Raw genomic sequence first — 24,442 nt, 5'->3', positions numbered from 1 at the left:
ATGCAAATAATTATGCATTAAAATGTTTTAACTTCATACTGTGTACTTCATACTTCAGTTCATAGAGGAATTTGTTGAGACATATAAGGCCCCTTTTACCAAGCTGCGGTAATAGGGGGCTTGCGCTGGTGGCGTGCGAGTGTTTTTGATACACTCTGAGGCCCCTTTTTACCGTGGCGGGTAAAAGGTTGGTCTTGCTTTTCTGCAGGAAATGTCCATGCAGCAAGTAAAGCACTTGCCGTGCAGCCATTTTGGGGGGAGCCATTACTGCTGCCCATTGAGGTGGCGCTGAGGACTCCCGCACTAACCTGGCAGTAACCAGGCAGCATGCGGCACTGCCTGATTACCACCAGGTACACACTGGCGCTACAAAAATATATTTAATGGCGCGCTGGGAGTGGGAAATATGGCTGTGCTGCTGTGGTAGCCCAGTGGTACTTCCTTTTTGTACATCTGCTTTGTAAAAGGGGCCCATAGTTTGACCTAAGGTGCCTAAACCTTTGGACAGCAGTAAAATGACCCCCCCCCCCCCCCCCCCCCCCCCCCCGTTGTGATAAATCAACATTAGTTTCTTTAAATCAACATTAGTTTCTTGTTGGCAGCGGTGTGGCACTAGGGGCATGTCTGATGGACTTGTCCAAAGGCAGTGGTGTTTTGTAAGAGTATCTGGTTTCAGATCCTTTTCACGACTGGTCTGAGAGATCCCTGGAATGTTGTTGCTTAATAGAGAGATCCCAGGGTTTTGTAAATTGCGAGTCGCCTTGATTTGACATATGCTAAATGCTGCTAAATTCACTCTGGTGGCTGCCTGGAAAGACCTGGGAATACCTCCCCTTCTTAAGTGGCGTGTTAAATTGCATTATGTTTATAAGATGGAGAAATTAACTTCTATTCACCTTAATACTATTGCCTTTTAAGTCTGTGGTTCGCTCTGCAATGTGAGTTTCTTTTAATGATATTAAATGAGTGACTTCAATTATCCAGATATAGACTGGGTTAATGAAACATCAGTACACACAAGGGATGTGAAATTTCTTGACGAAATCAAGGACGGCTTCATGGAACAGCTGGTTCAGGAGCTGACAAGAGAAGGGAAAATACTAGACTTAATCATTAGTGGAGCTCTTGATCTGGTGCGAGGGGTAACAGTGCGAGAGCCACTTGATAACAGTGATCATAATATGATCAGTTTTGATATTGGATACGAAGTAAGTGAACTCAGGAAATCAAATACACTAGAGTTTAACTTTAGAAAAGGAGATTACGATAAAATGAGAAGAACGATGAAAAAAAGACTGAAGGGAGCGGCTGAAAGGGTAAAAAACTTGAATCAGGCGTGGATGCTGTTCAAAAACACCATCTTAGAAGTACAGGACAAATATATTCCGCGTATTAGAAAAAGAGGAAAAAAGACCAAACGTCAGCCGGCGTGGCTAAACGGTAAAGTAAAGGAAGCTATTAGAGCCAAAAAACAATCCTTCAGAAAATGGAGAAGGGAACCGACTGAAGACAATAAGATAAAACATAAGGATTGTCAAGCCAAATGCAAAAAGGAGATAAGGAGGGCTAAGAAGGACTTTGAAAAAAAGTTAGTGATAGAAGTGAAAACACATAGGAAATTTTTTTTTTAGGTATATTAAAAGCAGGAAGCGGGCTAAAGAATCGGTAGGGCCACTGGACAACGGTGGTGTTAAAGGGGTGATCAGGGAAGACAAAGCCGTAGCGGAGAAATTGAATGAATTCTTTGCTTCGGTCTTCACCAAGGAGGATTTGGGAGGGATACCAGTGCCAGAAAAGGTATTTGAAGCGGACGAGTCAGAAAGACTAAATGATTTCTCTGTAAACTTGGAGGATGTAATGGGGCAGTTCTGCAAACTGAAAAGTAGTAAATCACCGGGACCGAATGGCATACATCCCAGAGTATTAATAGAGCTGAAAAATGAACTTGTGTAGCTACTGTTAGTAATTTGCAATTTACTACTACTACTACTACTATTTAGCATTTCTATAGCGCTACAAGGCATACGCAGCGCTGCACAAACATAGAAGAAAGACAGTCCCTGCTCAAAGAGCTTACAATCTAATAGACAATTTATCCCTAAAAACAGGTGTGGTACCAGAAGATTGGAGGGTGGCCAATGTAACGCCGATTTTTAAAAAGGGTTCCAGAAGAGATTTGGGAAATTATAGACCGGTGAGTCTGACATCGGTGCCGGGAAAAATAGTGGAGGCTATTATTAAGAACAAAATTACAGAGCCACATACAAAAGCATGGGCTACTGAGACAAAGTCAGCACGGATTTAGTGAAGGGAAGTCTTGCCTCACAAATCTACTGCATTTTTTTTCAAGGGGGTGAACAAACGTGGACAAAGGGGAGCCGGTGGATATTGTATATCTGGATTTTCAGAAGGCGTTTGACAAAGTGCCTCATGAAAGACTCCAAAGGAAACTGGAGAGTCATGGGATCGGAGGCAGTGTAATATTGTGGATTAAGAGCTGGTTAAGGGATAGGAAGCAGAGAGCAGAGTTGAATGTTCAGTATTCTCAATGGAGAAGGGTAGTTAGTTGGGGTCCCTCAGGGGTCTGTGCTGGGACTGCTGCTTTTTAACATATTTATAAATGACCTTGAGATGGGAGTAACCAGTGAGGTAATTAAATTCGCAGATGACACAAAGTTATCCAGGGTCGTCTCGTCGCTGGAGGAGTGTGAAAGATTACAAGAACACCTCGCGAGACTGGGGGATTGGGTGTCCAAATGGCAGGTGAAGTTCAACGTTGACAAGTGCAAAGTGATGCATGTGGGAAGGAGGAACCCGAATTACAGCTATGTTATGCAAGGTTCCGCTTTAGGAGTTACGGACCAAGAAAGGGATCTGGGAGTCATCGTGGATAGGACGTTGAAATCTTCAGCTCAATTTGCTGCGGCAGCTAAGAAGGCGAACAGAATGTTGAGTATTATTAGAAAAGGGATGGAAAACAAACATGACGATGTTATAATGCTGTTATATCGCTCCATGGTGCGACTGCACCTTGAGTATTGTGTTCAGTTCTGGTCACCTCATCTCAAAAAAGATATAAAGGAATTGGAGAAGGTGCAGAGAAGGGCGACGAAAACGATAAAAGGGATGGGACGACTACCCTATGAGGAGAGGTTAAGACGGCTAGGACTCTTTAGCCTGGAGAAAAGGCGGCTGAGAGGTGATATGATAGAGGTGTACAAAATAATGAGTGGGGTAGAGCGGACTGATGTGAAGCATTTGTTTACACTTTCTAACAATAATAGAGCCAGGGGACACAAGATGAAATTAGAATGTGGTAGGTTTATCAAATGTTTCTTTATCAAATGATGTAGGACAGCTTAATTCTAAACTGCTATTTGTTGAGAAACAGTACTTAATGAACTATTAAATCAAGTTAATAAAATATAACTTTGGATGCCTATTAGTGACAGACGTTAGCCAGAATTGTTCAAATTGTTAATCTTCCCAGTGTTTGCCATGTTTGATAATCAATAAAAGCAATTCTAAATATATATCCATCACTTTATTATCTTCATGTGAAAAACAGCATAAAACTAGACTATTGGTCAATGAAAATATAGCTTCAGTATTGTCTTATGTTAGCATATATAACATTGTTAGTTTTAGCAATTGCAAAAGTTAATTATGTAGCACATTTAAAAACAGGCACTGCTTCATTTTGATCTTATGTTAGCATATATAGCTTCAGGCTTCAGTATTGTCTTATGTTAGCATATCTAACATTGTTTTATCAAATGCAAAAGTTAATTTAATTACGTAGCACATTTAAACACAGGCACTGGAAAGTGGCATTTTGTCCATTGCTATCTGTAATGCAAATGAAGTGTTAACAATTGCACAACATTGAAGGTCGATTTGATTCACTATACATCTGACAAGCTTGCATGTTCCTCATATATTACTAATAATATATGTATGGTCTGAATACGTTGACCTATTTGTTAACTTAATATTAGTCACTGGTACTAAATTTCTTTATTATTGTATTTTGTGAAAAAATGGCATTTTATCCCACATTAAATATGAATTAGATTGTAACCTGGGATCATTTAAATTTTTTTCCCAGAGTAATGCATTGCCCCCCCCCCCCCCCAGGCTCTCTCCCCGGCAATAGCCAGCTCTGCAATTTGGGGGGGGGGGGGCGCAGAGGTGGACTGGGGAGAGAGCCTGTTGTTAAACATTTACCAGCACACCACTGGTTATAGCTTCTAAATATACTTGTGGCAAAGATCTCTCTATATAAAACGCACCTCCAACGTTCTATGAAGCCTCTTTTAGCCAAAAGTGAAGGGGGTGAGATCGCATTGTGTCTGCCCCGCCCACGCGTCAAACGTGATGACGTCGAGGGCGGAGCAATGACACTCAACCAATCGCATCGCTCGGCAGCGAAGCGTCAGGGAAGGAGGCGGCGCTCCCGACGTCTAGCCTTCCCTTCGCTGTGTTCCGCCTTCTTCTGACGTCAAGGATGACGTCAAAAGAAGGCGGAACACAGCGAAGGGAAACCTAGACGTCGGGAGCGCCGCCTCCTTCCCTGACGCTTCGCTGCCGGAACCGCCACGGAGGTAAATTTTAAAAGAAGAAAAAAAAAAAAAAACGGATGCATGGATGCGAAGGGGGGGAGGAGAAGAGGGCGGGCCAGGCTGGGACATGGGAGAGAGAGGAGCATGGATGCGAGGGGGGGGGTCATGGAAGGGACATGGGAGAGAGAGGAGCATGGATGCGAGGGGGGGGTCATGGAAGGGAGAGAGGGGACTTGCTGGAAAAGGATGAATGGAGGCGGCAGGGGACAGAGGAGCATGGATTGCAGGGCAGGCCTCAGGCAGAGAGGGGAAATGCTGGATAGGGATGAATGGAGGGGGCAGGTGACAGAGTAACATGGATGGCCATGGATTGGGACGGCAGGGCTCAGGGAAAGGGAAATTGCTGGATACGGATGAAAGGAGGGGACAGATGGGCATGGATGGATATGGATTGCAGGGCAGGCCTCAGGCACAGAGGGGAAATGCTGGCTGGAAAGGGATGAATGGAGGGGGCAGGGGACAGAGTAACATGGATGGCCATGGATTGGGAGGGCAAGGCTCAGGGAAAGGGGAATTGCTGGATAGGGATGAATGAAGGGGACAGATGGCCATGGATGGATATGGATTGCAGGACAGGCCTCAGGCAGAGAGGGGAAATGCTGGAAAGGGATGAATGGAGGGGGCAGGGGACAGAGGAGCATGGATTGCAGGGCAGGCCTCAGGCAGTGAGGGCAAATGCTGGATAGGGATGAATGGAGGGGGCAGGTGACAGAGTAACATGGATAGCCATGGATTGGGAGGGCAGGGCTCAGGGAAAGGGGAATTGCTGGATAGGGATTAATGGAGGGGACAGATGGGCATGGATGGATATGGATTGCAGGGCAGGCCTCAGGCAGAGAGGGGAAATGCTGGAAAGGGATGAATGGAGGGGGCAGGGGACAGAGTAACATGGATGGCCATGGATTGGGAGGGCAGGGCTCAGGGAAAGGGGAATTGCTGGATAGGGATGAATGAAGGGGACAGATGGGCATGGATGGATATGGATTGCAGGACAGGCCTCAGGCAGAGAGGGGAAATGCTGGAAAGGGATGAATGGAGGGGGCAGGGGACAGAGGAGCATGGATTGCAGGGCAGGCCTCAGGCAGAGAGGGGAAATGCTGGATAGGGATGAATGGAGGGGGCAGGTGACAGAGTAACATGGATGGCCATGGATTGGGACGGCAGGGCTCAGGGAAAGGGAAATTGCTGGATACGGATGAATGGAGGGGACAGATGGGCATGGATGGATATGGATTGCAGGGCAGGCCTCAGGCACAGAGGGGAAATGCTGGAAAGGGATGAATGGAGGGGGCAGGGGACAGAGTAACATGGATGGCCATGGATTGGGAGGGCAGGGCTCAGGGAAAGGGGAATTGCTGGATAGGGATGAATGAAGGGGACAGATGGCCATGGATGGATATGGATTGCAGGACAGGCCTCAGGCAGAGAGGGGAAATGCTGGAAAGGGATGAATGCAGGGGGCAGGGGACAGAGGAGCATGGATTGCAGGGCAGGCCTCAGGCAGAGAGGGCAAATGCTGGATAGGGATGAATGGAGGGGGCAGGTGACAGAGTAACATGGATGGCCATGGATTGGGACAGCAGGGCTCAGGGAAAGGGGAATTGCTGGATAGGGATGAATGGAGGGGACAGATGGGCATGGATGGATATGGATTGCAGGGCAGGCCTCAGGCAAAGAGGGGAAATGCTGGAAAGGGATGAATGGAGGGGGCAGGGGACAGAGGAGCATGGATGGCCACACACACAGACACTCTCTATCACACTGTGTCTCACATACACACTTGCACACACTCTCATTCTCACACCCAGACTCACTCTCTCTCTCACACACTCACACTTTCACTCTGACTCTCAAACAGTCACTCTCACATACACACTCCCAAACATACACACTCCGAGGAAAACCTTGCTAGCGCCCGTTTCATTTGTCTCAGAAACGGGCCTTTTTTACTAGTCTTTAATAAAACACATGCCAGTCTATGGTGTTATTTAAACCTAAAGGCTCCAAGCTTTTAAGACGATGAATCCATTTCACTTCACAACACTGCAGCATTAACTTCCGATCCCCTTCTCTACTGAGTGGTTCAATATTGTCAATCACACAACATTTCAGATCTTCAAACACATGTTGCATATTTAAACAGTGTTCTACCAAAGGCTCCTTGCGAATAGATCTTCTAATATTTGATCGATGTTCAAGCAACCTGACCTTCAGTTGAAGGGTTGTCATTCCAACGTAAATTTTCGAACACGGGCAAGTGATGGCAGCTCCTTGTGACTCTGGGCAAGTCACTTAACCCTCCATTGCATCAGGTACAAATAAGTACCTGTATATAATATGTAAGCCGCATTGAACCTGCTATGAGTGGGAAAGCGCGGGGTACAAATGTAACAAAAAAATATATATATACAACGTGGTCAGACAAACAGTTACTGAAATGTTTCAAAACAAATGTTCTGTGATTGACATCATCTCTAAAAATTCTCGTTTGATCCGCGATGCGACAAACCTGACAGGTCCCGCATTTAAAATGCCGAACTATATAATTCACTTTTCTGGGAGGTCTGCTAGAATCTTACCCCTTGCATATACAATTCTTAAATTCTTTTCCTTGAAAACGGGAATAGATTGTATGATATCCCACCGTTTCCTAACTATAGTTGCGACTTTGGGACTAGCCTCCATGTATTTTAGAACCATAGTAAAAGTATTATATTCTTTTTTTCTAATGTTGGTACTTGATAACAAGAGATCTCTGTTATATTGTACTTGGCTCTCGTATATGCAGATTTTAAAATCTTCTGAGAATAGCCCCTGTCTTTTAATTTGTTCATCATTGATTTTGACTGCTGCTTGAACATATCGTTGTCTGAACAAATTCTATGTGTTCTAAGTAACTGAGAAAACGGAAGGCTATTTTTTAAATGCACAGGATGATAACTAGAATTATGCAGAAAAGTGTTCCTGTCAGTGTTAGTTTGAAATCCATCACAACTCAAACAAAATTTCAACATCCAAAAAATTAATCACTTCAAAAGAATGTTGTTCTGTAAATTGAATGTTGGAATGGCAGGTATCATATTGTTGTGATGGATTTCAAACTAAGGTCTTTGAAAAAAACACTGCTGTGATTTATTTGGCCTAACCAAGACATTGCCATGTCTTTACACTGTATTCGTTTCCATTGAAGTTTATTCAGTAGTGCCTCATAGTTTAGTAAATACACTACAACCCCTAAATATTTTATTTTTGAACCCTTGAAAGGGAATAGATTTAGATGTCTGTGGTAGTCTGTGTGCAAAAAAGGACCGTAAATTTCTGAAAATTAACTGAAAAACCAGAGAATACTAAATTCATGGATCCAGTAAGTATAGGCAGAGAAATGTTGTAGTCTTAGTTTAGAGTATCATCCATGTATAGGGAAAAGATGAGTTTCTTCATTTATCTTCTGTACTCTAGGAATTGTTCTCTTATTAAGACTGCAGAAAGTTCTATGACTAGCGTGAATAATAAACCTTGGTGTGTACTCCAATCAGGGTGGAATTCATGAGATAAATGCTCGTTTACCAGTACCGAAGTTGTAGGAGCAAATCCCACTCTCCAAAGATCCACAGAGAGAGAGCCATTCAATCTTATTAAACCTTTTTCTGTTTCTGGGGTAACTACTGCATAATGTATTTCTCCCTTTACAGCTTGTAAAAATTAATGTCAGAACATTGCACCATGTCTGTTCTTTTTATAAATCCCACCTGATTGAGGTGTATGAGGTGTTCATCGTATTTTCCATTCAGAAGCTCAAAATTTTGATAAAGATTTTATAGTTGGTTTTAAATAGAGAGATGGGTCAATAGCTAATAGCTACCAGTTAGCAAGGGATCTTTCCCTTTTTATATGACTGTAATTTCTGCCTCATAAAATGAGGAAGGAAGAACCTTCTGGTATATAATGTTCTTAACTTTAAGTAATAATAGTGCAAATTGATCTATATATTCCTTGCATAGTTCTGCCGGTTGGAAATCAGGACCTGTAACTTTTTTTATTGTTTTCAAGTGCTGTAATTTTATGTCTTATCTCTTCGTCACTAAAGAGACACTTTGACTATTTTTTTCATCAGTTTATGAAGTTAAAGGAGATTTCTAGTGGATAGCCATTGGTCTGTATTCTTGGTCATAGCAGTCTCTTAAGCTCATAGTATGTAGCAAGTTTATCAGCCATTTGTTTGGAGCTCTTAAAAATGTCTCCATTCCTCACCCACCCCCCCCCCCCCCCCCCCCCCCCCACACTTCAAATATAACCTGAATTCTTTTGGTCTTCACCTTATGTAACTGCGAGGGCAACAATTTATTAGTTTTATTTGTGTGTATATAAAAATTTCTTTTGGTTGTTCAGAAGGACTAGGGGGCATGCGATGAAGCTATATTGTAGTAAATTTAAAATGAATTGGAGAAAACTTTTCTTCACTCACGTGTAATTAAACTCTGGAATTCGTTGCCAGAGAATGTGGTAAAGGCGGTTTGGACGGCTTCCTAAAGGAAAAGTCCATAGACCGTTACTAAATGGACTTGGGTAAAATCCACTATTTCTGGGATAAGCAGTATAGAATGTTTTGTACTTTTTTGGGATCTTGCCAGGTATTTGTGATCTGGATTGGCCACTGTTGGAAACAGGATGCTGGGCTTGATGGACCTTTGGTCTTTCCCAGTATGGCAATACTTAAGTACTTATGTAAGTTATGGGAATATACTGTTGCAGTGATGAACAAACGAGCGCTGTATTATCAGAAATGTATCACAGGTGCAATGAATCATCTCCGGGAGTTGTTGGTGGTGCGCTCTCTTATACAGAATGCACCTGTTGTAGGGGCACCATTTATACCTGAAGAACATATGGACTTTTTTGAGCAGAAAATTAGCCTTATAGTATCAAGTTTTCCTGAACATATCTCTTTGAAGGCTACTGAGTGTGAATTGCAAGAGGAGTGGAATGAGTTTTCAGTGGTGACTAGATTGGAGATAAGTATATGAGATGCTGTTCCCTTAGTATACTGAACGTATTGAAGATTTTATTGTTCCTGAAATGGTAAGCGTTGTAAATTTATTTTTAAAAAGTGGGTATTTTCCTAATGAATTGAAGCCTGCTACAATTTATCCTGTGTTAAAAAAATGTTAAGGTAGGAAGTGATGTGTTATCAAATTATCATCCCATTTCTGCTTTGCCCATATTGCCTAAGGTACTTTCTATGTGCTCATGCTTTACTTGACCCATTTCAGTATGGCTTTATCAGGGCCCATAGCACAAAAGTGCTATTAACTACTACAATAAATGAAGTATGCCTAGACTTGGATAAGCAAAACAATTTTTCTTTGTTTTTTTTATATATTTGCAGCATTTAATATGCTGGATCATAATGTTTTGATCCAGCTGTTTTATGCTTTTTGTCTTGCAGGGACAGTTCTGCAATGGTTCAAGTCTTTTTTGAGCAATAGAAGAGCAGTTGTACTTTGGGTAATATAGTCTTGACCATACGCTATTTGCGTTCTGGGGTGCCAGAAGGATCAGTGGTGTTGGCAATTTTTTAAATATCTATTTGTGCCTGTTATATGGTCTTTGGGTGTTTCATATTGGGTTTATGCCGAAGACATCCAATTTATTTTTCCAGTTCCAGCTGCTGATCTGGATGTAACTCCAAATTAAAGGTAATTTTGGGTGCTGTTCTTGGTTGACTCAACTTTAATTGGTCTTTCATTCTGTGTGCTTCTTTCGTATTGCCCTTCTACTCTGTTAGAGTATCGTATATTCTGTTTGCATCTATTGCAGTGAGTAACTTATCGACTGTAGATAGACAAGTTGTTGGTAGCAATGTTATTTGAATCTCCTTTTGAAAGACGAAGTGTTTTGCTTGTTATTAGCCAATGTGATGTCAAATCGCCAAATTCTCATGTATGCAGGGTAGCCATTCTGCAGCTGGGTTATGCTCAACAGTGTCCTCATATACAGTGGGGGAAATAAGTATTTGATCCCTTGCTGATTTTGTAAGTTTGCCCACTGACAAAGACATGAGCAGCCCATAATTGAAGGGTAGGTTATTGGTAACAGTGAGAGATAGCACATCACAAATTAAATCCGGAAAATCACATTGTGGAAAGTATATGAATTTATTTGCATTCTGCAGAGGGAAATAAGTATTTGATCCCCCACCAACCAGTAAGAGATCTGGCCCCTACAGACCAGGTAGATGCTCCAAATCAACTCGTTACCTGCATGACAGACAGCTGTCGGCAATGGTCACCTGTATGAAAGACACCTGTCCACAGACTCAGTGAATCAGTCAGACTCTAACCTCTACAAAATGGCCAAGAGCAAGGAGCTGTCTAAGGATGTCAGGGACAAGATCATACACCTGCACAAGGCTGGAATGGGCTACAAAACCATCAGTAAGACGCTGGGCGAGAAGGAGACAACTGTTGGTGCCATAGTAAGAAAATGGAAGAAGTACAAAATGACTGTCAATCGACAAAGATCTGGGGCTCCACGCAAAATCTCACCTCGTGGGGTATCCTTGATCATGAGGAAGGTTAGAAATCAGCCTACAACTACAAGGGGGGAACTTGTCAATGATCTCAAGGCAGCTGGGACCACTGTCACCACGAAAACCATTGGTAACACATTACGACATAACGGATTGCAATCCTGCAGTGCCCGCAAGGTCCCCCTGCTCCGGAAGGCACATGTGACGGCCCGTCTGAAGTTTGCCAGTGAACACCTGGATGATGCCGAGAGTGATTGGGAGAAGGTGCTGTGGTCAGATGAGACAAAAATTGAGCTCTTTGGCATGAACTCAACTCGCCGTGTTTGGAGGAAGAGAAATGCTGCCTATGACCCAAAGAACACCGTCCCCACTGTCAAGCATGGAGGTGGAAATGTTATGTTTTGGGGGTGTTTCTCTGCTAAGGGCACAGGACTACTTCACCGCATCAATGGGAGAATGGATGGGGCCATGTACCGTACAATTCTGAGTGACAACCTCCTTCCCTCCGCCAGGGCCTTAAAAATGGGTCGTGGCTGGGTCTTCCAGCACGACAATGACCCAAAACATACAGCCAAGGCAACAAAGGAGTGGCTCAGGAAGAAGCACATTAGGGTCATGGAGTGGCCTAGCCAGTCACCAGACCTTAATCCCATTGAAAACTTATGGAGGGAGCTGAAGCTGCGAGTTGCCAAGCGACAGCCCAGAACTCTTAATGATTTAGAGATGATCTGCAAAGAGGAGTGGACCAAAATTCCTCCTGACATGTGTGCAAACCTCATCATCAACTACAGAAGACGTCTGACCGCTGTGCTTGCCAACAAGGGTTTTGCCACCAAGTATTAGGTCTTGTTTGCCAGAGGGATTAAATACTTATTTCCCTCTGCAGAATGCAAATAAATTCATATACTTTCCACAATGTGATTTTCCGGATTTAATTTGTGATGTGCTATCTCTCACTGTTACCAATAACCTACCCTTCAATTATGGGCTGCTCATGTCTTTGTCAGTGGGCAAACTTACAAAATCAGCAAGGGATCAAATACTTATTTCCCCCACTGTAACTTTCTCCAGAATGTTTGTCTCAACTTTATTTGGTAATGATCTTTCCCAGTTCAGGTTTTTCTAAATAATTTTGATACATCTCTTTTCTGTTTACTTTTTATCTCTGCAATGTATGGAGTATAGGAATTTACGATTGTCCTCTGTCAATGCAGCATGTTTCAATTTGATATTTTGGATCTTCCGCAATACGTTTAGTGATCATGATCCTTTTAGGTACCCATCTATTAAGGACTCCTCTACACGCAAAGTTTTTATTTTTCCCCCAGTTCGAGCTTTCTAAGTGTTATCTTTTCTTTTTTTTTTTTTTTTTTCTTTTGGCCCAGAACACCAAAACCCTCTCTGTAATAATTTTGGCTGCACAGTAGCGTATTCGGTTAATTTCTGTAATATTCAAAGGTTGACTTTTTATTCAAATTATGGCCTTATTTGTTTTGCCATACTTTTTATGCTGTATTAAATTCAACTTGGGTAACCTGGAGCCCAGCCTATTTGTCTATATCTATATAAGCCAGCAGCTCAACTGAAAATTCCTCCACCTCTGGGTTTCTCTTGCAATTCTTCTTCCTCTTCAGTTGACTTCTGTTTCTGCCCTTCATTATCATGCTATCTTAAGTTCCTGCAGCTCCTCTCTCTATCTCCACCTCATCTATCACAGAAACCTTCCCCATTGCTGCTCCAAATGCTGTGACACAGTAAATGATGGCATTGTCCAGCCAGTCTATACCTGTCTTTTGCCATGTGTGGACACAGACCGTAGAAGTCCATTTGGCACTGGCCTTAGATCTCAACCATTCTTAACCAATATAATACCTCCTATTTTGGCAACCCTTGTGCTTATCCCGCACATTTTTGGAATTCTGTCATTGTTTTGGACTCCACCTCTCCTGCAAGGGCATTCCAGGCATCCACTACCCCCTTTCTGAAAAAGTATTTCTTGACCTTACCCCCAAGTCTTCTGCCCTGCAACCTCCATTCATGTCCTACAGGTCTACGGCCCTCCACATCTCTGGAAGAGGCTTGTTTGTATATTAATAGCTTTCAAATACTTAATTGTCTGTATTATATCTCTTCTCTCTCTCTTTTCTTGTAGCATATACATATTCAGGTATTCAGTCTCTTCTCATACATCTTATAGCACAAACCATGTACCATTTGTGTCACCTTCCTCTGAACCACCTCAAGTTGTTTATGTCCTTGGAGAGATAGGCCTCCAAAAGTGAACACAATACTCTATGTGGGGCCTCGCCAATGACTTGTACAGGGGCATCAACACCTTTCTCCTGATCGTGCATATCAGTCTCTCACCCCCTAGTGCATACTGCTATTTTGGAATTTTACACTCCAAGTGCATCACTTGGCAGTTTAGCTGCCAAACACTAGACCATTTTTCTAGATCCCTGCTCATGTTGTTTACACCCTCTGGGGTTTCCCCTGTATTGCAAATCTTGGTATCATAGGCAAAAAGGCAAATTTTTCCTTCTAGTCATTCAGCAATGTCGCTCACAAATATGTTGAATAGAACCTGCCCCAGTACTGATCCCTGAGGCACTCCACTACTTTACCTTTTTATCGTCTGAGTAAACTCCATTTACCACCAGCCTCTGCCATCTGTAAGTCAACCAGTTTCCAGTCCAGTTTACAACTTTAGGTCCTAACTTAAGCCAGCTGAATTTATTCATGAGCCTTCTATTAAGAGCCATGTCAAAGGCCTTACTGAAATCTAAGTAGACTATATCTAGCACGTGTCCACTATCCTGTTCTCTGGCTACCTAGTTGAAGTCAATCCAGTTCATTTGACACAATTTTCCTTTGGTAAAGGTATTTTGCCATGGATCTTGTAACCCGTTGGATTTGAGGTAATTCGCTATCCTATTCTTGAGCCTTGCCTCCATTATCTTTCCAATCACCAAAGTAAGACTTGCCGGTCTATAGTTTCCCACATCTTGTCCAAGTCCACTTATATGAAGAGGGACGACATCCTGCTTTCTTCTAATCCCACAGAACATCCGCCATCTCTAAGGATTTCTTAAACAAATCTTGAAGAGGACCTGCCAGAACCTCTTTGATCTCCCTCGGGATTCTGGGATGAATCCCATCTGACCCTATGATTTTGCCCACTTTCAGTTTTCAAGTTCATAAATGTTTTTCAATAATTGGTGCGATCTCTACTTCATTCTTATGTGTACCTTTATCAGCCAACCGAAGTCCTGCTCCAGGATTTTCTTCTGTGAAGACGGAAATATTTGTTAAGCACGTCCACTTTTTCCTTAGCGTTCTCTATATAGAGGTTGACAGCATCTTTCAGTCTTAAAATTCCATTTCTAGCCTTTCTTCATTCACTGATATACTTGAAAAAAATCTGCCATTCTTTACGATTTTAGTCATTTGTTATTCCATAGCATCCCACAGATCGATCCAGAGGCTTGTGGGTTGTGTCCCCCTACCAGCAGGTGGACATAGAGAGAATGTCTGAGGTCTGTTATACATGGCCCTGTGCAGCAGCCCTTACCCCTCAGTGTTCTCTCTATCTAGCAGATAGATGGTCATAACCATGCAGCTCTGGATTGATTGACTCCTGGCCTGGTCCCCCGGCTCTAGTTGAGCTCCTGGGGTTCAGGTATCCTTGCCCTGGGATTTTAGGGTACACCTGCTGGTCCCAGGTTCCTCCCTTCCTGTCCCCATTGCCCCTTCTGTGACCAGGTTACCTCCAGGTTAATCTCCTGCTTCTTTAAAAAAAACATGGTTTAAAAAACAACCAAAAAAAAAAAGAAGGGATTCAGCACAGGCACCCGAACAAGACAAGCACAGCGTGCTAGTGCTGGTTCCAGGGTCCGACAGCAGTGTGAGGGGGCCAGAATTTGAATTCCAATAGCAGACTCCCTGGGGTTGAGTAGTGTCTATTGATTGCAGTGCTGGCAGAATCAGTGAAGCGCTGCTCCCGGTGTAGGAGCCGGAGAGCAACGTCGGGTGTCTGTTCCACGTGTTCCCGCACCAACCTGCCGGGTGCTGCGCAGCTTGACCCCACTGTGCGCCCTGGGTCCAGGAAGCATGTTGATTCTTCGGAGCCATTTTGGCTGGCGTCCCCCAGTAAAGCTCCAGATTGGAATCACACAACAGACTAGCCTCTGATGCCTTTCTTTTTGATTGGGGGAATGATCTTCTGTACCCATATCCTCCAACACCTCTTCTCAAGCAAAACAGAGGGAACCCATGATTGCAATTGCCCCATACTGGCTGAGGCAAGTATGGTTTTCTTCTGTTTCTGGAGCAAGCTTGCTAGGACCCATAGAGACCAGAATGCTTTCTGACTCATCACCTGGATTGTGGGGTCCCTCTTGCATCCTAACCTTCAGTCTCTAGACTTCCCAGTTTGGATGTTGAGAAGGTAGAAATCGATTCCTTACATCTGCCAGAGGGAGTTTTGTTTCAAAGAGAGTTTTCACTGGAAGGGCAAATCTATAGATCTTTCTCCTATCCTACGTAAAAATTGCTTGAATACCTTCTATACTTTTCTGAGTATGGTCTAGAACCAATTCTCTAAGAGTCTGCCTAAGTGCAGTTGGAGCTATGTAGAGGATAAGCCCATCTCTGGCCATCTCTGGTATTTAGTTGTTCACTTCACGAGGTCATTGCAGTTACTCAAACCTCCCATCAAGCATCCCACCATGTCATGGGATCTCAAAGTATTTCTTACCCAGCTGATGAGGCACCCCAGCCAGTCAGGTTTTCAGGATATCCACAATGAATATTCATGAGAGAGATTTACATGCAATGCCTCCACTACATGCAAATCTGTTATGAATATTCATTCAAAAAGAAAACTGAGGCAACAGATACAATTTATCACACAAGACTCAGGCTTCATCAGTTATCTGCTCTATCAAAAAATTACTTTTTAATTTTTATGATCACACATCTAATTTTAAAAAAAAAATGTTTTTAGTGCTCAGAAAATACAGTGTGACCAATTCAAATTCAGTGTTCACTGTTCTTTATCATCGCACCAAAGCAGAATGTTCATATATTTTTGTTCAATTCAAAAATCCAGATTTTCTGAAAAACAGGAACTTATATTACTACTACTACTAATAGCATTTATATAGCGCTACCAGACACACGCAGCGCTGAATATTGAGTTGTTCATTCCTTAGATCCACTGCTGAAGTGCTTCCAACACCACATAGAGTAATAGATGATAAATACAGTGCCAAAATAAATGTTCCCCAACTTGGATCCTAGTTTCACCTGTGACGGCTTCTTCAGGGGGTTTGCTACAATACAAAATATATATCTCAAACAATAGAAAACTTAAATCGAAACAAAAATTTAAAAAAATGTATAACAGATTCGCTGATGAAGCAGGAATATGCCTGGTTCTACAAAATGGTGCATAGTCCGCTGGAGACACCAAGCTTCCTTTTGAGCCCATACATGCGCAGTTCACACCATTGCAGTCCAATCTATTTCTTTATGTAAACCTTGCAGAAAACGTTTCCCATTGAAATATCATTCTCTGTTCTTCTGTATAAAATAACAGTTGTAAAACATTTCCTCCTCTATAAAGTTGTATTTGCTGTAGAACCACAAATTTTAAATCCTTCGATATGTGATTCTTTTCCTGCCAGCGCTGAACCAGCAGAGTTTCAATGCATCCCAATCTTATATTGCTCAAATGCTGAGCCACTCGATGCTTGATCTTCCTCTCTGTTTGACCAATCCTATTTAATAATTCTCACCTCCAACGTTCTATGCGTCTTGCTGCCTGTTTGTGACTTCTTCGGAGTTGGTCTGCTAGGCTCTGTAGCACAGGCTGACGTCAGCAAACGCATTGTGCCGACAACATCAGAACCCGGAGTAACAAAAAAAAAAAAACCATGCCTCACAGCTGATTCCCCCCCCCCCCCCTCCCTCCCAAACTGCCATACAGGTTGACAGCAACACACAAAATAAAGGCTCGAGCCTGCCTGACGCAACTGACGTGCTCAACAGCCACCCTCCCGAAACACCTGGGGGGGGTGCAGCATAACACCACCCTTGGGCGCATCACCCCCCCCCCTCCCGAGTGCATTCTTGCCTGCCATGTGCACGCCGCTGGGGGGGTCGGATCTGCTGGTTCCCTGCTCCCTCTGCCCCAGTACAGGAAGTAACCTGTTCCGGGGCAGAGGGAGCAGGGAACCAGCGGAGCCGACACCCCCCCCAGCGGCGTGCACCCGGGGCGGACCGCCCCTACCGCCCCGCCCTTGCTACACCACTGGTCAAGGGGAAGATGCTGGATAGAGGAGTAGAGAGGATAGAGAAGACAGGAGATACTGGATCAAGGAAGGATGGATGGAAAGAAAGGAAATATGCTTGCTCAGGGACTGAAGGGTAGATAGTAGACATGGTGGGAGTAGGGTGACAGAAGGGAGATGCTGAATTGGGATGGGGAAGAGAGAGGGAGGGAGGGGAATGACCCTGAAACTCGGAGGAAGGGAGGGATCCTGAAACTCGGCGGGAGGGAGGGGACGACCCTGGAACTGGGAGGGAGGGGGGACCCTGGAACTGGGAGGGAGGGGGGGCCCTGGCACACACTCTCTCTCTCTCACACACACACTCTCTCTCTCACAGACACCTCGCACCCAGTCTCACTCTCTCTCTGTCATACACCCGCACATTCACTCTCTCTCTCTCTCACAGACACCTCGCACACACTCTCAAACATACACAGTCCGAGGAAAACCTTGCTAGCACCCGTTTCATTTGTGTCAGAAACGGGCCTTTTTTTCTAGTATAATATAATTCACCTGGACACTTTATGCAATATACTACTTGCGCTGTTTCACTGTCTGTGTGTTGTCTCAAATCATATATTTTATTGGAATGAGGTATAGGTACTTGAGCTGTTTCCCATGCATACTGGCTACACTCAGTGACCACAATGTTGAATGTCCATGTTCTTGGTCATTTTACTTCATGTGAAAAAGTTTTTAAACTAGAGCTAGTTAGCAAATCATCCACATTTTTACTTCGCCAGTATTTATTTATTGCATTTGTATCCCACATTTTCCCACCTATTTGCAGGCTCAATGTGACTTACATAGTTTTGTTAACAGTTAATCCTGGATGTCAGGTACAGTTATTATTGTGCAGAGATTAATTAAGGGAAGAAAGTAGAAGAAGGAAGGAGTTTATTAGGTATAGTAGAAGGTGGGTTTTCAGAAGTGGATTAGTGAGGTTCTGGGTTTTCATTGTAGGCTTTGTTCAAGAAATATGTCTTGAGGGATTTGCGAAAGATAGTTGTTTCGTTGATTGTTTTCAGGTCTCTAGGTAGTGCGTTCCATAACTTCGTGCTCATGTAAGTAAACAAACTGTACAGGTTTTCTTAATTGAGGATGAAAATGCAACATTTGCCAATGTTTCAGTATTATTTTAACATCAAAAGTCAAAGGTGAATATGAGAATAACCTTGTCAAATTAGTTACAAGAGTCTGTGTCTTAGAAACAAGTAACGGTTGTCTCTATGCATAAAAAGCTCATTTATATGCTTTTTTTTAACTTCGGTTTTGGAATAATCCACATCTAAAAATCATTGAAATAGCCTGATTTTTATACTCTTCTCTAGTACATTATCTTCTTAATTGTAAAAATTGCCGTGCTGAGATATTATCCCATAAATGTTTTGGATGATAACTCCCATAATGAAGAACATTGCAATCAGTCTTCTTTCTAAAGATAGTAGTTTCAGATCTTCCAAACTGATAAATGATCATAATATCTAAAAAAAAAAAAAAAAATAAAAAAAAAAAGCAATAGTATGTGAATGGTGATTAACTGTAAACTTTATATTAGGGTCACAACAGTTGATCCATTTTAAGAAGTGTTGCAATCTTGCCATATCTCCAGTCCAAACAAAAAAGATATCAATAAACCATTTCCAGATTAACATTTAATGATAATATTCAGACTCATAAACAAAATTGCATTCAAAATTATCCATAGAAAGGCTAGTGATGAAGCTACAGGGGATCCCTATCACAGTTCCTTTTACTTGTAAAAAAAAAAAAAAAATACTGCTTAAACTGAAAATATTTCTTCTTCAACACAAATGTCATCAAATCCATCAAAAAAGTAATTTTATCTGCTGATATATTTAACTGATTAAGATGTTCTTCTACCACTTCCAAAGCTTTTGCATGAGGTATATTAGTATATAATGCTGAAACTTTCATAGTGATTAAAATTACTGGTGTATCTTCAGCTAACTTAAAATTCTATAGTATGGTTATTAATTGTGAAGAGTCACCAACATAAGACTTAATTTTAGGTACCAATGGTTGTAAAAATGAATCTATTTATCTAATAAAGAGTCAATTCCTGCCACTATAGGTCGACCAGGAGGATTATTCAAAGATGAATCTTAGGTACAAAATAGATGTTTGGAATTTTTGGAAAATATCTAAATTTTTCAACTCTTTGGTTGAGATGATTCCATTGTAAGATGCTTTATATAATACCTTTCTTATTTCCTGCTGGAATTGTGATGTAAGATTCCCTGATAATTCTATATAAAAATGTACATCTCTGAGTTGACTATTAGCATCATCTTCATATGGTACACAATCTTGAATTACGTCGCCCTCCCATCTGCCCTTTTAATTATCATAGATGAATCTTATTGTAAAGTGCATAATGCTTGCTGTTATTTTTTTTTGTTAAATTGTACTGTTGTTTTAATTGCCTCTTCTCAATTTGCTCAAGTTCTATTTCTATCAAGTCTATTTTTTCAAATACAAACACCATAGGGTCAACAGGTTTGGAAGGGGGGGAGTCCAGGTTGATCTCATATGTGGCAAACATTGCTATATTCCTCAGAGAAATGGATCTTTAAACACAATAACCTGAAAAATCTTTATAAATTTTAGTAATTGTTTCTCCAGGGAGCCCTGATGCTGATTACCAACTCGTCATCGCACTGTATCTATCATCTTTTACTCTATATGGCGTTGGAAGCACTTCAGCAGTGGATGTAAGGAATGAACAACTCAATATGTTTTTTTTTTTTTTTTTCAGAAAATCTGGATTTTGGAATTGAATACATTGTGCGATGATAGCAGTGACCATTGAATTTGATTTGGTCACACTGTATTTTCTGAGTACTAAAAAAGTTTTTTTTTTTAAAGTGAAATGTGTGATATTTTCATTTCTTCTGTAAAAGTTTGAGTTACCTGGAGGAGAGAGCCGGTCAGCTCTTGAATCAGATCCCATAGGGTGTCCAATGTCACCACGCTCGGTTTTTCTCTTCTCTTCCAGATCACAGTAGCAGGCCCCAGGGAAGGTCCTTCACAAGATAGTAACTCTGGGGTAGAAGTAGCAGGGGGGCCTCCTCCAGACAAAGAAATAATCACCGCTCCAGGTTGTTCTTTGATCTGCTCCTCTGCTTGTAAAAAGCTGCTACCGGGTCTGGGAGGTGTCGTGCTCGAGGGAGAGCTCAAAGAGATCTCCTCTATGCTGCGGGCTTCCCTCTCTGAAAGAGAGAGGGAATGTCCGTTCGCAGTGGGCGTTGGCGTTCCCAGTGCCTGAGTAGCAAACATCGTCAGTGTAGTCTGGCGAAGTACGGGGTTCCCTCCAGGGGTTAAGGAGGCCTGCCCCCTGGATTTCCCTTTTCTTTTCCCCATGTAAACAGGGAAGAAAAGACCGCTTCCGCCGACAAACCACAACAGTTCAGGAGCTCAGGTACTTGCTTCTGTTCAAGACGCCATCTTGCCTCTCTGCCCATCTTTTTGTTTCTTTGACCCCAGCAGGATGAGAGCTTTCATCGATAAATGCACATTATCCAGTTAACTAATAGACTGCATCTCTTTCACTTAAGCCCAAGCTGAGCTGATGCCGCTGCTCACAATATTATAGCCAAAGCTGCATCGGTAGCCCACCTGAGATCAGCCTTCGTAGAAGAGATTTGCAGGGCTGTAATGTGGTCATCAATCCACACATTCACATATCACTACTCTGTAGAACAGGACTCCCAATGTGACAGCTGGTTTGGTCAAGTCAGTCTTTCACAATTTATTCAGGGTTTAGAATCCAAACCCCATCCCCCCCCTCCCCCCAGGCCCCTTTGTTTCTATTCCAGACTGTCAAAAAATAATCCTCCATTACTTCGTGCTTTTGCAGACCTTTCCTTTTTTCTCCTTTTGTTTTATTTTGGACAGCATGGCAGTTAAGGATTCCCAGCAGTATGAATTTTTCATCCTGCTTGTCCTCAGAGAAAACAAAGTTACTCACCTGTAGCAGATGTTCTCTGAGGACAGTAGGATGGCCCACTTCTCCTTGGAGTTGTTTTCTATTAGCTATAGTATTAGACTGACTTGGTCCTTCTCAATGGTAGTGGGTGAGAAGGCACGCACATGCACAGTGTGCCACCTTCAAAGGCTTCTCGAAGCTGCTTTGAGGATGGTTACTGCACAGGTATCTTGAATATCACCGTCAGTGTGGATTTTCATCCTGTTGTTCTCGAATAGCTGCTACAGTCTGAGGAGTAGCTTAATGGTTATCAAATCCCACTTCAACTTTTTTTGTGAGGGAGGAGCAGTCTAATGGTTAGTTAAACGGGCTTTGATCCTGGTGACCTGTGTTCCATTCCCACTGCAGCTCCTTGTGACCTTGAGCAAGTCACTTAACCCTCCATTGTCCCAGGTACAAAATGTTAAATGATGAGCCCTCTAGGGACAGAGAAAGTGCCTGCATATAATGTGTACAGTGCTGCATACATCTGTTAGCCCTATAGAAATGATTTGTAGGATGAGTAACTTCATTTTCCCATTGTCTCAGGTACCCACATATTTTGTAAGCTATTGGGGATAGGGGCATATTGTACCTGGATACTTATCACTGTAAATCGTTGCATATATCTAGTAGCACTATAAAGATAAGCATTTTGAGTATTAACCAAGGGTTTCTATCTATAGAGGATCAGTCAAAATAGGATTATAGAAGGGACACAATGAAATAAAACAATATTGTACAAGATTCTGTGGATTAAAAAAAAACTGCTACTGTTTCTCCCTTTTCTTTTCTGTGTATTTCAGGACTGGTGAGAGAGTTCCACTATACTGTGTTGACAGACATCCTAACCAGCAGCACGTTGTAGCCACAGGAGGCCAGGATGGAATGTTGAGCATTTGGGATGTCAGACAGGGCAGTATGCCTGTATCCTTGCTTGAGGCTCATGATGCAGAAAGTAAGTAACTCTTTAGCAGTACAGTGCAATCCGCTTAAGTGCAAGGATCTGGGACCAAAGAAATGCATGCAGTTAACCAGAGCGTGCACTTAACCGTTGTGACCCAAAGAAGCTTGACATCTGATAAACATATGTACAGTACTGTTTATTATTATACGTACAGTATACAGTCTCAGTTAACTGACATTAGGCTGGCTTGAAGTAATCAGTTATAGTCCTCTGTACACTCTTGGGTCTGTGAGTTCCATAGACTAAGTCTGCCAGACGATAAAAACTGTCATAGCACTGACATCCATTGGCCTCCAGATAGGCCCACAGGGTGTTGAGACTCTCCAGCGCTCTTGCAAAAGTGACAGGAGGAGGTTGTTGAATTTCATCAGCATGTGCCTCGCTGCTCATTTCTTCTTCTGTTCCATCATCAGCCGTTGCCTGCATGTAGGAGCATATCTCAACATCAGTGCTGTCTTCAGCTGTTTGTAGATCGTAATCAACAGCTACGTAGCGATAGAACTCCTCTTCAGTAAAACCGGCTGGGATGTCAATAACCTGTTCATCTGACGCGTTTGCAACAGCTGCACCTGTTTCATCCCTCTCCACATCCTTAACAAACCTTGCCCACTTGTAGCAGTTCACAATGGTTGCCTGTGTAACATGATTCCAGGCTTCTTTCTGCATATGTAGGGAATCCAACAGTGATAGATTACGAGCCAGTTCAACAGCACTTTTATCCTTCCCACTCTGGTCATCCATAACACTCATCAGATGATGTAGCACAATAGCCCGATAATGTTGTTTGAAATTGGCTATTGTGCCCTGATCTAGAGGTTGGATCAGAGAAGTAGTGTTTGGTGGCAGGAAGACCACCTTGACGTTAGACAGTCTGACATCATCCCTGTATGCAGCACAGTTATCACAAACAGCAAAATCTGACGCTTTTGTGCCCGCATTCTAGTGTCTAACTTCTTTAGCCAGTGCTTCCAAATTTCCCCAGTCATCCATGAATTTGTGTTAGCCTCATATGACACAGGAAGTCGCTTAACTTTCTTGAAGCAATGGGGACTCCCATCCATATTGCAGCAAAGGAGGATTGTCAATCGGCCCTTCGATGTTTTACCTCCAGTAGTTTTGGCATGTTTGAATGCAAGTGTTCCATCAGGAATCGCTCGCCAGTAGAGACCATTTTCGTCAGCATTGAAAATGTCACAAGGTGCAAACTCATTCAAGATGGTAGGAAGAACTGAAACAACCCAATTTTCAGCACCAAAGTCATCAGCGTCTTGCTTCTTGAATTTTATGCTGTTCCTTTCCTTCCATCATTCCAACCATCCAACAGTGGCTTTGAATTCAGTCAGTCCAAGACTTTCTGCTACCTCATTAGCTTTCTCCATAAGCAGTGGACCACTGACAGGAAACTCTGCTCCTGTCTCGAGAAAACCACCAAAGAAGAGCATCTTCTACCTCCTCAGCTTTTCCCGCACATTTTCATTTCCGTTGTGAATTTGTATTGTTTTGCCAGTTTTTCAGAAGCTGGTCTTTCTGCTTCAAGACACGTGAAATTTGACTGGGATTGACACCATATTCTTTAGCAATAGATGCTTGACTTTCTTTGTTTTCTAATTTTTTAAGAACTTCTATTCGTTCAGCCAGTGTTAGTCTTACAGTTCCGCCGCCGCGACGACGACCCCAGTGCATGCTCCAACAACATTCTTTCCCCTAATCTGCCTGTGGCAGTTAAAGAGGCAGTAAATTTGGAATCTCGGTTGTCACACGCCAGTCGGCTTCCATATTCTATGCACGCGCTTATGCGGAGTCTTTCCTGCAGAGGAGCGGTCTTGAACCATGCATATAAGCGAATCTTGCACTTATCAGTGGTGCGCTAAAACGAAGTTTGTCCCCATAGAAATTGATGGTGCCAAAAACGGGACCGAAGTACGGCATGCAGTTAAAGCATGCTCTTATCCGACGTGCACTTAAATGGAGTGCAGTGTATTTACCTAGTGCATTTATTTAACA

General features: G+C 42.7%; 1 protein-coding gene across 1 annotated transcript in view; it reads left to right on the top strand.

Annotated features, from left to right (window-relative positions):
* The window catches only part of NUP43 (nucleoporin 43), a 165,622-nt gene that overhangs the window by 96,969 nt on the left and 44,211 nt on the right, over window positions 1–24,442 (top strand). The window contains exon 6 of the mRNA XM_030198061.1: window positions 22,278–22,429. Coding sequence (XP_030053921.1) covers window positions 22,278–22,429 — 152 coding nt within the window. The remainder of the gene's footprint in view (window positions 1–22,277; window positions 22,430–24,442) is intronic.

Source organism: Microcaecilia unicolor, chromosome 3 (assembly GCF_901765095.1).
Source record: "Microcaecilia unicolor chromosome 3, aMicUni1.1, whole genome shotgun sequence".
NCBI lineage: Eukaryota > Metazoa > Chordata > Amphibia > Gymnophiona > Siphonopidae > Microcaecilia > Microcaecilia unicolor.
This window is presented reverse-complemented; position numbering and strand designations above follow the sequence as displayed.